The sequence below is a fragment of the Eutrema salsugineum genome, unplaced genomic scaffold (assembly GCF_000478725.1).
Source record: "Eutrema salsugineum unplaced genomic scaffold, Eutsalg1_0 scaffold_9, whole genome shotgun sequence".
NCBI classification, from domain to species: Eukaryota; Viridiplantae; Streptophyta; class Magnoliopsida; order Brassicales; family Brassicaceae; genus Eutrema; species Eutrema salsugineum.
In genome coordinates this window covers 7517059-7532015 of record NW_006256342.1, presented here as the reverse complement: position 1 = coordinate 7532015, position 14957 = coordinate 7517059, and the positions used below count along the sequence as shown (strand labels likewise).

The window sequence follows — 14957 nt, the reverse complement described above, 5'->3', positions numbered from 1 at the left end:
ATTTATATAGTCTGTAATTCTGTTCGGTTTGGGTAAGTTTTTTCCGGGTAGATTAATTATTTTTCTGGGTGTAGGTAAGTTTATCCGATTATGGGAAGTTTTTCTTGGTTAAGAAAAGTTATTTTCGGTTCAATTTTGGTTAAAATTTTGGTAAGGTTAATTTATTCGGTTTAGCAGACTTCAATATTGAAGTCTACTAAGTTTAAACCCTAAATAATAGATTTTCTTTTTTTAATTTAAAAACATAAATTTAAATTTATCAATATGAAAAAAATAATTTATATACATTTGAGTTATAGTAACCTAATTTATGAATGTAAATTGATACCAAAATAAATTTTTTTATAAAATTAAATTTTCTGATTTAATTACATAGTAGATTTTTTTAAGTCTTTAGTAGACTTCGTAGGATTTAAACGGTAATTAGGACATCCATTTTTTGTTTGGTCATACAAGTTAAATGGTCTTTTTACTATTTTTTATGTTATTTTTGTTAAATATTCTATCAAAGGTCTATTTTTGTGTTTAGAGTTAAGTTTTAGGTTATTTTTAGCAAAATTTTTTATAATAAATGATATTTTACTTTAGAAAAAAATTAAATAAAAAATGATTCTTTAATCAGTGCATGTGCAAAAGAATATATAATTTAGTTCTCTATATCATAATCGAAAGTTTTAGGCCGCAACTGATAAACCGAGCACGATCGTTTTGTCGTTTTTTTATTACAAACGCATGTGATCAATAGTGCAATATTGAATATGAAGGGCCACTGCGATTTGACCGACATTTAGTGCCTAATGTTTTTAAGCAATTAATATCATAAACTTGTTGCCTTCTCAATAACCTGTATAATGTTTGTAATAATTAATAAATAGATGGCCGAACTTAAATGTCACATTTCTGTTATAAACTCAAAAGGAAAGTTAGACTGTGAAAGCTTTAGATGTTTTCACCTCTCTGTTTTCAGTGACAGCTACCAAAACTTTAGGCATGCCCTGCATTCAATCTATTTATTATTCTTCGAATATTAATTTTCCTTTTTCTAGATCACTCACATTCTTTCTATATATAATATGGATTTGCATATCCCTATTCCCTCACACACACACACACATACATACAAGATGGATAAACTGGCCTTATGTGAAGCACACAACGTTCCTCTAACACCCATAACGTTCTTGAAGAGAGCTTCGGAATGTTATCCTAATCGAACTTCCATTATCTATGGACAAAGTCGTTTCACTTGGCCTCAGACCTATGACCGTTGCTGTCGTCTCGCCTCTTCTCTCCTCACTCTTAATATCACCCGAAACGACGTCGTATGACATTTCCCTTTGCTTTCTCTTTCCTATTCATGATTAGTCTTAGCCTTTCCCACGATTATATGATGACATATATTATATATACATAGGAAACACATAACTTCGCTTTTATTTTCTTGTTTTATCGTTATTGATGCCTTACAAATTGCTTTTACCATCGTTACTTTTCTTTACTATGGCAATTATTTATATGTTTAGGTCTCGATTTTGGCCTCTAACGTACCTGCTATGTACGAGATGCATTTTGGCGTTCCCATGACCGGTGCAGTACTTAACCCTATTAACACCCGTCTCGACGCCAAAACCATAGCCATCATCCTTCGCCACGCCCAGCCAAAGATGTTATTCGTGGACCATGAGTTTGCTCATTTGGCCCGAGAAGTCCTCCGTCTCCTACCTTTTGACGATTCACAACCTCACCCACTGATCATATTCATTGATGAGATCGGTTCCCCTAGAAAGCATTCCTCCGAGGAGTTAGACTACGAGGGTCTCATTCGTAGAGGAGATCTTACGCTCTCTTCGTCCGCTAGTATGTTCCGTGTCCATGACGAGAATGACCCTATCTCTTTAAACTACACGTCTGGCACAACTGCTGACCCAAAAGGTGTAGTGGTTAGCCACCGAGGAGCGTACTTGAGTGCTTTGAGCTCAATTATCGGCTGGGAAATGGGGATTTCCCTTGTTTACCTCTGGACACTACCTATGTTTCATGCTAATGGATGGACGCACACGTGGTCCGTGGCTGCGAGTGGCGGCACTAACGTCTGCTTAAGGCACGTGACTGCCCCAGAGATCTATAAAAACATAGATTTGCATGGCGTGACGCACATGTCTTGTGTCCCTACGGTGTTTAGAATTCTCCTAGAAGGACGTCGAAATGATGGGTCAGACAAGTCCAGGCCTATTCAGGTGTTGACGGGAGGTTCACCCCCACCTGCTGGACTTCTTGAGAAGGTGCAGCGGATAGGGTTTCAAGTGATGCATGGCTATGGGCTTACGGAGGCCACTGGTTCAGTTCTCTTTTGTGAATGGCAAGACGAGTGGAACAGGTAAAAATCATCATTATGTGTAAGAATTTTTTTTCTCGACAAAGATGGTGAAATAATAAATTCTAATATGAAAAATGTATTATTAAATTTAAATAGACTACCAGAGCATCAACAGATGCAGTTGAAAGCAAGGCAAGGGGTAAGAAACATAACCGTAGAGGATGTTGACGTGAAGAACACGAAAACTCAAAAGAGTGTCCCACGCGACGGGAAGACGATGGGAGAGATTGTCATTAAAGGAAACAGTGTAATGAAAGGGTATCTAAGGAACCCAAAAGCGACATCTGAATCGTTTAAACACGGATGGCTCAACACGGGAGATATAGGTGTGATTCATCCTGATGGGCACGTAGAGATCAAAGATCGATCCAAAGACATTATCATATCGGGAGGTGAGAACATTAGCAGTATCGAGGTCGAGAGAGTTCTTTACGGGCACTTGAAAGTGCTCGAAGCTGCAGTCGTTGCCATGCCTCATCCTCTTTGGGGTGAAACCCCATGTGCTTTTGTTGTTCTAAAAAAACGTGAGACTAATAAAGGACGTGGTGAAGAAGAATTGGTGACCACAGAACGAGATTTGATTGACTATTGCCGTGAGAATATGCCGCATTTTATGTGTCCAAGGAAGGTAGTGTTTTGTCAAGACTTGCCAAGGAACAGCAATGGAAAGATTCTTAAGTCTAAGCTGAGAGACACTGCTAAGGCTTTGGTAGTCGATGAGGTCAATGCCGGTTATAAGGAAGTTCATCGACACGGTGTTAGTCACGTTAGTTCTAGGTTATAAGGTTATATGCATCATTCATCTACGCTATGTATGTTCTAGACTTCTAGGTTATAATGTATTTCTATATATGTGTTTGTGTTTGGATTGGGTTTTCGTAGTTTATAAGTATGGATCGTTACATCTACGCTAAAGAAAGGAAAGTATTATAAACTCTTTGTAGGTTATCAAAATTTGCTAATTAAATAGATGGATCCTAACAGAATATAGTGCTTCTTTGTTGAAGGATTGTGCTAAAGTGTATGTAAATCTGTAGAAAGAAGGAAATAAATATTCAGAATCCCTAGTTCTGGTCGCTTCATCTTTCTCTCACAAACCAGATCCCTAAACCAATCTCAACCATATTATTTGGTGCCTAAAACATCAATTTTATGGGTTTTAATCTAGGATCGGCGCTTTAGTGGGCAGTCTAACCAGAGACGGACCTGAGAATTTTGGGGCATAAACAATTTAGGAGAATTATTAATATTTGTTATGAGAATTATTAATATTGCTACCTACATTATATTGAAGGCATGTTTGGGAACAGAGAGCCAAAACACAAGAAGCTTCTGCACGCGTACTTTGGACCACGTCTTTGTGATGGAAAAGCGATGACGAGGCTGAGACTCTTACTCATGAGCAATCAAATTAAATCATAACGATGCTATATGCTAGTAACGGTTGCATATAAATACTTCTATATGATAACTAATAGATTAGAGGTTAGTGGCTCAACATACAATATATTATATTAATGGAACCTCCCAAAATCTTGTTATATAGAAATAAAAAAATTGATAACAATATAGAGATAAAATTATAGTATATAATATTATATATAGTATATTTTACTATGAAAATAATCAAATTAATGCTAACAGTGATGAAAAGAAATTACGTATGAATAAGATAAAACTAAATGAAACAAATAACTAAAACTTTTGAGTAGATTACAACAATCTCGATTGTTAAGACCAACAACAACTTAGTATTTTTTTTTTTGTAAAGTCTTAAAATATTCACCTTTATTTTTTTAAATATTCTTAAAATATTTTAAACCAGAAATTGAGTTGAAAAAAAAAAATTATGGAAAAGAAAATTATAATTAGATAAAAATACTATTTTAAAAAAATAATGAGTAAAATGTTATAGAAGAAATTTTTTCTTATATAGAAGCTAATCGTAGAGATTCCAAATTATGTTATAAAGTTTTCAAAATTTAGATTTTTTAAAAATAATCAATAATAAACAGAAATAAATGAAAAATATGTTTGATACCTATATTAGGTAACAACCAAATTCCACCTGCATTTTATTTGAAAAATTTGTAACTGGTATTTTTGCAAAAAATAGAATTTTTGTTTTTGTCTTGAATGTTTTTTTTTTAAATGGTTAAACTACAATAATGTTTCCAAAAGTATATAATCAGAAAATAATTGATAGAAATATTGAATGCATAGTTTTAGTAATTTTTTTTAATTATAAACAAATAGTTTTTTTGTGTCATATGCCGTGTGATATATCTATAAGATATTTTACTAAATATGACTTAATTTATTTAAAATATAAATAATTTAATTGATTTTATATGTATGTTAATATTATGGTGAGTAATAATATGATTTTATATTAGTATTTCAATTAAAAATATATAATGATTATAAGATTTTATTATTGATTTTCATCTTATTTTTTTAAATGTGAATGTAATTCTATAGTTAATAGTTTAACTGAGAGATCAATAGATCTTATTAATAAAAACTTTCTGATTTATTTGTATTTGTTTTTTAAAATTAAAATTATCACATATGTATAAAAATATAAATTTATTATATGTTTGATGTGATAATTAATTCAGAAAAATGAACAAAGAAAATGATAGAAATATAATGATTTAAAAATAATTCATATTATATAATTAAATAAGGATTTGAATATAAGAAAATAATTAATCTTATATATTTAAATCTTATTCTTTTTATTTTACTTGATTGGTTAATACATATGTTTTGAAATTATTTACTAATTTTTGTGTGTCTAACTAAGGAAAGAAATATATTTTTTGAATAATTAATTTTTAATGATTAGTTTAATGAGATATATTTGATTCTCTATCTAAATTAATATGAGTAGCAATGATTGTAATTAATCTAATAAGTTAAGTATTTTCTTAAAAATACCTTTGAGAAATTTTCTGGAGGTGACACATCAGCATGGCAAATTCGTAAATCACACATGGGACCAAGGTTCTTTATAAATTGGCATTGTCAATTAATAATAGAAGATTCCAAATATGTTTGATAACTATATTAGGTAACAATAAAATTTCACCTGCATTTTATTTGAAAATTTTATAACTGGTATTTTTGCAAAAAATAGAATTTTGTTTTCATTTTGAATGTTTTTTTTTTAAATGGTTAAACTACAATAATGTTTCCAAAAGTATAAAATCAGAAAATAATTGATAGAAATATTGAATGCATAGTTTTAGTTATTTTTTTTAATTATAAACAAATAGTTTTTTGTGTCATATGCCGTGTGATATATCTATAAAATATTTTACTAAATATGACTTAATTTATTTAAAATATAAATAATTTTAATTGATTTTACATGTATGTTAATATTATGGTGAGTAATAATATGATTTTGTATTAGTATTGCAATTAAAAATATATAATGATTATAAGATTTTATTATTGATTTTCATCTTATTTTTTTAAATGTGAATGTAATTCTATAGTTAATAGTTTAACTGAGAGATCAATATATCTTATTAATAAAAACTTTAGTGATTTATTTGGTTTTGTTTTTTAAAATTAAAATTATCAGATATGTATAAAAATATAAATTTATTATATGTTTGATGTGATAATTAATTCAGAAAAAATGAACAAATAAAATGATGAAATATAATGATTTAAAAATAATTCATATTATATAATTAAATAAGGATTTGAATATAAGAAAATAATTAATATGATATATTTAAATCTTATTCTTTTTCTTTTACTTGATTGCTTAATACATATGTTTTGAAATTATTTACTAATTTTTGTGTGTCTAACTAAGGAAAGAAATATATTTTTTGAATAAAAAAATTTTAATGATTAGTTTAATAAAATATATTTGATTCTTTATCTAAATTAATATGAGTGGCAATGATTGTAATTAATCTAGTAAGTTAAATCTTTAAAAAAAAACTTTTGAGAAGTTTTCTTAAGGTGACACATCATGGCAAATTCGTAAATCACACATGGGACAAAGATTCTTTATAAATTGTCCTTGTCAATTAATAATAGAAGATTCCAAATATGTTTAATAACTATATTAGGTAACAATCAAATTCCACCTGAATTTTATTTGAAAAATTTGTAACTGTATTTTTGCAAAAAATAAAATTTTTGTTTTTGTCTTGAATGTTTTTTTTAAAATGGTTAAACTACAATAATGTTTCTAAAAGTATAAAATCTGAAAATAATTGATAGAAATATTGAATGCATAGTTTTAATTATTTTTTTTAATTATAAACAAATAGTTTTTTGTGTCATATGCCGTGTGATATATCTATAAATATTTTACTAAATATGACTTAATTTATTTAAAATATAAATAATTTAATTGATTTTATATGTATGTTAATATTATGGTGAGTAATAATATGATTTTGTATTAGTATTGCAATTACAATATATAATGATTATTAGATTTATTATTGATTTTCATCTTATTTTTTTTAATGTGAATGTAATTCTATAGTTAATTGTTTAACTGAGAGATCAATATATCTTATTAATAAAAACTTTAGTGATTTATTTGGTTTTGTTTTTTAAATTTAAAATTATCACATATGTATATAAATATAAATTTATTATATGTTTAATGTGATAATTAATTCAGAAAAAATGAACAAAGAAAATAATAGAAATATAATGATTTAAAAATAATTCATATTGTATAATTAAATAAGTATTTGAATATAAGAAAATAATTAATCTGATATATTTAAATCTTATTCTTTTATTTTACTTGATTGGTTAATACATATGTTTTGAAATTATTTACTAATTTTTGTGTGTCTAACTAAGGAAAAAATATATTTTTTGAATAATTAATTTTTAATAATTAGTTTAATAAGATATATTTGATTCTCTATCTAAATTTATATGAGTGGCACTGATTGTAATTAATCTAGTAAGTTAAGTCTTTTTTAAAAAAAATTTTTAGAAGCTTTCTTGAGGTGATACATCTGCATGGCAAATTCGTAAATCAAACATGAGACCAATATTCTTTATAAATTGTCCTTGTCAATTAATAATAGAAGATTCCAAATATGTTTGATAATTTTATGGGTTTTAATCTAGGATCGGCGCTGTAGTGGGCAGTCTAACCAGAAACAGATCTGAGAATTTTGGGGGTATAAACAATTTAGGAGAATTATTAATATTTGTTTATGAGAATTATTAATATTGCTACCTACATTATATTGAAGGTATGTTTGGGAACAGAGAGCCAAAACACAAGAAGCTTCTGCAGGCGTACTTTGGACCACGACTTTGTGATGGAAAAGCGATGACGAGGCTGAGACTCTTACTCATGAGCAATCAAATTAATCATAACGATGCTATATGCTAGTAACGGTTGCATATAAATACTTCTATATGATAACTAATAAATTAGAGGTTAGTGGCTTAACATACAATATATTATATTAATGGAATCTCCCAAAATCTTGTTATATATAAATAAAAAAATTTGATAACAATATAGAGATAAAATTATAGTATATAATATTATATATAGTATATTTTACTATGAAAATAATTAAATTAACGCTAACAGTGATGAAAAGAAATTACGTATGAATAAGATAAAACTAAATGAAACAAATAACAAAAACTTTTGAGTTGATTACAACAATCTCGATTGTTAAGACCAACAACAACTTAGTATTTTTTTTGTAAAGTCTTAAAATATTCACCTTTATTTTTTTAAATATTCTTAAAAAATTTTAAACCAGAAATTGAGTTGAAAAAAAAATTATGGAAAAGAAAATTATAATTAGATAAAAATGCTATTTTAAAAAAATAATGAATAAAATTTTATAGAAGACATTTTTTCTTATATAGATGCTAATCGTAGAGATTCCAAATTATGTTATATAGTTTTCAATATTTAGATTTTTTAAAAATAATCAATAATAAACAGAAATAAATGCAAAATATGTTTGATAACTATATTAGGTAACAACCAAATTCAACCTGCATTTTATTTGAAAAATTTGTAACTAGTATTTTTGCGAAAAATAGAATTTTTGTTTTTGTCTTGAATATTTTTTTTTAAATGGTTAAACTACAATAATGTTTCCAAAAGTATAAAATCAGAAAATAATTGATAGAAATATTGAATGCATAGTTTTAGTTATTTTTTTTAACTATAAACAAATAGTTTTTTGTGTCATATGCCGTGTGATATATCTATAAAATATTTAACTATATATGACTTAATTTATTTAAAATAGAAATAATTTAATTGATTTTATATGTATGTTAATATTATTGTGAGTAATAATATGATTTTGTATTAGTATTGCAATTACAAATATATAATGGTTATAAGATTTTATTATTGATTTTCATCTTATTTTTTAAAATGTGAATGTAATTCTATAGTTAATAGTTTAATTGAGAGATCAATATATCTTATTAATAAAAACTATAGTGATTTATTTGGTTTTGTTTTTTAAATTTAAAATTATCACATATGTATATAAATATAAATTTATTATATGTTTAATGTGATAATAAATTCAGAAAAAAATGAACAAAGAAAATAATAGAAATATAATGATTTAAAAATAATTCATATTATATAATTAAATGAGGATTTGAATATAAGAGAATAATTAATCTTATATATTTAAATCTTATTCTTTTTATTTACTTGATTGGTTAATACATATGTTTTGAAATTATTTACTAATTTTTGTGTGTCTAACTAAGGAAAGAAATATATTTTTTGAATAATTAATTTTAATGATTAGTTTAATAAGATATATTTGATTCTTTATCTAAATTAATAATATGAGTGGCAATGATTGTAATTAATCTAGTAAGTTAAGTCTTTTTTTTTAAAACTTTTGAGAAGCTTTTTTAAGGTGACACATCAGCATGACAAATTCGTAAATCACACATGAGACCAAGGTTCTTTATAAATTGTCCTTGTCAATTAATAATAAAAGATTCCAAATATATTTGATAACTATATTAGGTAACAACCAAATTCCACCTGCATTTTATTTGAAAATTTTGTAACCGGTATTTTTGCAAAAAATAGAATTTTTGTTTTTGTCTTGAATGTTTTTTTTTTAAATGGTTAAACTACAATAATGTTTCCAAAAGTATAAAATCAGAAAATAATTGATAGAAATATTGAATGCATAGTTTTAGTTATTTTTTTTAATTATAAACAAATAGTTTTTTTGTGTCATATGCCGTGTGATATATCTATAAGATATTTTACTAAATATGACTTAATTTATTTAAAATATAAATAATTTAATTAATTTTATATGTATGTTAATATTATGGTGAGTAATAATATGATTTTGTATTAGTATTGCAATTAAAAATATATAATGATTATAAGATTTTATTATTGATTTTCATCTTATTTTCTTAAATGTGAATGTAATTCTATAGTTAATAGTTTAACTTAGAGATCAATATATCTTATTAATAAAAACTTTAGTGATTTATTTGGTTTTGTTTTTTAAAATTAAAATTATCACATATGTATAAAAATATAAATTTATTATATGTTTGATGTGATAATTAATTCAGAAAAAAATGAACAAAGAAAATGATAGAAATATAATGATTTAAAAATAATTCATATTATATAATTAAATAAGGATTTGAATATAAGAAAATAATTAATATGATATATTTAAATCTTATTCTTTTTATTTGACTTGATTGGTTAATACATATGTTTTGAAATTATTTACTAATTTTTGTGTGTCTAACTAAGGAAAGAAATATATTTTTTGAATAATTAATTTTTAATGATTAATTTAATAAGATATATTTGATTCTCTATCTAAATTAATATGAGTGGTAATGATTGTAATTAATCTAGTAAGTTAAGTCGTTTTTTAAAAAACTTTTGAGAAACTTTTTGGAGGTGACACATCAGCATGGCAAATTCGTAAATCACATAGGGGACCAAGGTTCTTTATAAATTGTCCTTGTTAATTAATAATAGAAGATGTTTGACAATAATGTGGTTCATGTTGAAACTCCAAAGGATATGAAGCCAAATCATTTTAACTAGATAACTATTTAAAATGTACACACACTAGGGCATGTTTAACGACAGCAGCAGCCATTACGAATAATTAAGCCAGCCATGCAAAATTACCTATCTAATATAGGTTCATAAAATTGGATTTTCATTCCATTAAGTATGTGTTGGACTAGTGGATGCACAAAACCTTGTTTTAGAAGAAAAACGAAAAGTTGTTGAATTTGAATAAACTTTTGGCCATTTAGTGAATTTTTTTCTTGTTGACTTCAAGTATACTTATTAGCCATACGTTTGATTTTTGTTTGCTTTCAATAATTTCAATATATATACGTCATAAAACTGTTCGACATGTGAGAGCGGAACAATGATAATGAAGAAAACAACACAAGCTTCTCTTCTCCTAAGTTTGATTTTTATACTTTTATGTTTATCCTTCCAGGTTTGTATCACGGAGGCTAGACTCCCAGGTCAGTACCTTCTTATTCGGAAAATCTTTATCATGTTAAAATCATTTCTATTTGGTTGATAATCTTAAAATTTCTGTAATTTGAAATCTAATCTGTGTTTCACAATTCCTAAATCCACCAGGACGCATGCCTGTATGGCGCTCACCTCCGTGTGGATCTAATATCGGAAGTCAAATTATGGCACAAAGAAAAGAGCCTTGTAGAAAAATTCCAAGGCTTCCTAAAAAAAAGGGAAAAATTCCAATGCCTCATGCGACAATTCCGTAATCCCCAAGAAAAAATTAATTAGTGGCAACGTTTTCACAGATAAAACGAAAAAATAATGTATAAATGTTTTGGGTATAATTTCTTTATAACCAACTCATCCTTCAAAAAATAATGTATAAATGTTTTTAGGTATAATTATTGATTTTGTTAATTAACATTAAGACGAAACAAATTTAAGTTCAAGAGAAAGGAGTTTTCAGCAATACAATGTAAGTATGTAACATGGACGATTTGAAACCAAAAACAAAAATCACAGGTGGAAAATGAAAGAGCTCGAAAGACACGTGTCTTTGAAACCGAATCGCCAATGAATCTGAAAATTTTGGGCGAATACGTACAATAATCTATCAGTATATACACCATATATAAGAGTACCTCTGTGGGAGTCTTTGCGTTTGTAAATACCCAAAAGTTTATTTCTCCAAAGAGCATACAAAAACGTCTGTGTTGTAAGAAGACGGAACACTACAACGTAGAAGTTACAAACTCCAATGACACTTGAGACAAAACTATATAAAATGTTCCGGTCTTCAATCTGTGGAATGTACGAGTTTTAGTTCAAAACTTCCAAAAAGACACGATGGCTTAACCATATGGCATAGATGGATGTCTTGACATCTATGTTGCCCGGAACTGACTCTTTGAAAAGGATGCTTCAGCTAGCCCATCAATATTTAGGTTTAGGTTTTCATGTCCGATTATGTAACATTTTTTTTTGATAAAATTTATATAACATTTTGTATATAAGTATCAAACATTTAAAGTCTGATTCCTTAATAAAACAACAGAAAAGTTATTTAGAATGTAACTAGTGCGTTTTTTACGAAAGCAACAGCTCATACGGATAATTGAGCCAGCCATGCACAATTACCTATCTAATCTAGGTTCATAAAATTGGATTCTCATCAAGTCTTTCTTTGTCTTGGTTATGTACAAAACCACGTTTTTGTGGAAAAACAATAAGTCGTCGAATTTGAAAAAAGTTTGACCATTTTAGTGATTTTTTATCTTGTTGACTTCGACTATTATAATTAACCATATGTTTGATGTTTGTTTGCTCCAATAATTTCAGTATATATACATCATAAAAATGTTCGACTTGTGAGAGAGGAACAAGGATAATAAAGAAAACAATGCAAGCTTCTCTTCTCCCAAGTTTGATTCTTATGCTTTTATGTATATCCTTTCAGGTTTGTGTCATGGATGCTAGACTCCCTCGCCTAATAGGTCAGTACCTTCTTAATTATTCAGAAGAATCTTTATCATATTAAAATTAAGCATACTGATTATTTATAGAAATTCTTTACCTAGAGATTTTTAGCTAACTAGAGATTGACCTAATTTCAACTAATAGGTCAGGCCTCATCTCTATGTATAACTGATGAGGATCCATAATAGTTTAATTAGAAAAATGATAAACTAAAGTGCTTAGAAATGTACCAATTCACTACAAGAAAACACAGAGTTACAATACAACAATTATCCAGTTTCAGCATTTGATCATAAGTTAAACCATGCAGCATATCATGTCTGTAAATAACTTATACACAAAAAATGACCTAGAGTTGTATGGTGCACATTACTCAAAGGTCAGACCCCGAGGACATAGAGAGGTCTCCCGCTGGTAAATATTACCACTTTCCTTTGGCTCGTCAACCCCGTTGACCCCAATAACACACGGCCAATAATTTGGTCAATTTAGGAAAATGCACCCGCCTACTTCCCAATACCTCCTTACCATAGCATAACCATCTATCATTACCTAATTTTCCTTTAAACCATTGTAAAAGCATATAACCAATCTCCAAACAAATATCTTTCACAACACTTGGAATATATTTCTCAATTGTAGTCGTTTTAGTCATACCTTGTATTATAGGAAAGATGATAAAATTCATATTTCAGCCAAATCCAACTACGTATAGGACTATTGTAAAATGTGCTGGTGACTATAAAATTTATGTTGTATTGGATGTCCTAAAACAGATGGAAGAAAAGAGTGTAACGATTAATGAAAAAGTATAATATGGTCATTAAAGTTTTGTGCAAACAAATTTTCCTAACAATCAGAGGTATTTAATTGCACTAAATCTGTTCAACAGGCTGAAGAAGTATGCAATGTGTTTTGACACTGAGTTGTTTAATGTCATGAAAAAAAGGGATTGTTTTAATTTATGTAATTTAGTTAGCATGTGCTATTCTGCAGTTTACTCATTAAAAAAATTAAAATAATGTCAAAATTTACAATGTCATGGTATATTGATATGAAAAAAGTTTTGGCCTCTAAAATTGAAATGATTGTTGCAAAACTAACACGAGATGTTTATTATCCAGACAACAGCACTTACAACTCATGGATCAGATCTTATCTAAGAGATATGGAGAAATATAAGTTTTCTTTCTCTTTATCGAAAACATGAGTTACCTTTTATATTTTAATCCACCAGAGCTTCTTTAACTGGCATTCTTAACGGGTATGCGAAAAGAGGATGATAATCCGCTATGAAACTGTGTGCAGGCATTGTGCATGGACTTAACATATCCTTTTATGCATGGAACCATATATTTGAGCTGTTAAATCCTCGTATTATATTTTTTTATTTGCTTAATATATGGTTGCCATATGCCTACTTTGCAAAAGTTAGAAACGTGGATTCTCTCTTTGACATCTTAGCTTATTTGGTTGTAACTATAGTGCTTTCAAAAGAGTTGGTGTTTCCTTATCTTAATTTGTTTGTTGATTTTGGAAAATTTTCTTATTTATCTGGTGCAAATTCATACTTAGAAAATGAATATATTAGATATTAACATACTCAAGAATCTCGTAAATGTCCAATTCTATGTCAAGTTGTTCGATAAATGACGAATTATCAAAAAATAAAAAAGATGGATGAAATTTTGATGATGGTGATGAAAGAAATGCGGAAGATTGGTTTGTGGATATTTTAGATGAAGAGCATAATGGTACCAAGCTCAAAATGATAAACGTAAAGAAGTTTTTTTTGGGTTTGAATTTTATGATTTTATATTTGTTTCTACTATATGTCGAAATTTAGTTTGGATTGGGGATAAAACAACTTTTTTTTCCTTCTCCAAAAAATAGCAATTTACTTAATTTCTACTTGGGAAAAATGAAGTACAAGATAATTTAGTTTGTAAAGAATGCATTGTATAAGTGAAACACGAGTGTTGACTCTACCAAATTATTATATAAGTTTTATTTAACTAAAAAATAAATGCAACCCTTTTTATTTTCGACCCTCTTCTATTTCTTAAAACTGTTAGATAATTGATATCTTATTTTGTCTAACAATTGTACACAGTTTTAACATTTCGTTCAGATTGGTGAATTATCTCTTATTTCTTTCCCTAAAGTAAAATTCTATTTACAAAAACAAAAGTATAACAAGTGAGAAGCCAGCTAGCATACAAAAATTATAAGGTATTTCAAATGCTTTAGTCATTTGAATTATTAAACTATAAAATCTTACCGAGAGATATGTCAAAGAAGAAAAACAATACTTCGCATTCAGAAGTCGGAGATTATTTGTTTTCATATGGAGAGAACATACAAGAAAACTAAATATGAGAGAGAGAGAGAGAGAGAGAGAGAGAGAGAGAGAGAGAGAGAGAGAGAGAGAGAGAGAGAGAGAGAGAGAGAGAGAGAGAGAGAGAGAGAGAGAGAGAGAGAGAGAGAGAGAGAGAGAGAGAGAGAGAGAGAGAGAGAGAGAGAGAGAGAGAGAGAGAGAGAGAGAGAGAGAGAGAGAGAGAGAGA

At 27.7% G+C, this 14957-nt stretch overlaps 1 protein-coding gene across 1 annotated transcript; it reads left to right on the top strand.

Annotated features, from left to right (window-relative positions):
- The first annotated feature begins 1124 nt into the window (after positions 1–1124).
- Positions 1125–3161, top strand: LOC18008583 (butyrate--CoA ligase AAE11, peroxisomal). The gene is made up of 3 exons (XM_006391258.2): positions 1125–1322; positions 1524–2377; positions 2474–3161. The coding sequence occupies exons 1-3, from the start codon at positions 1125–1127 to the stop codon at positions 3159–3161; spliced, it is 1740 nt and encodes a 579-aa protein (XP_006391320.1).
- The last annotated feature ends 11796 nt before the right edge of the window (positions 3162–14957 follow it).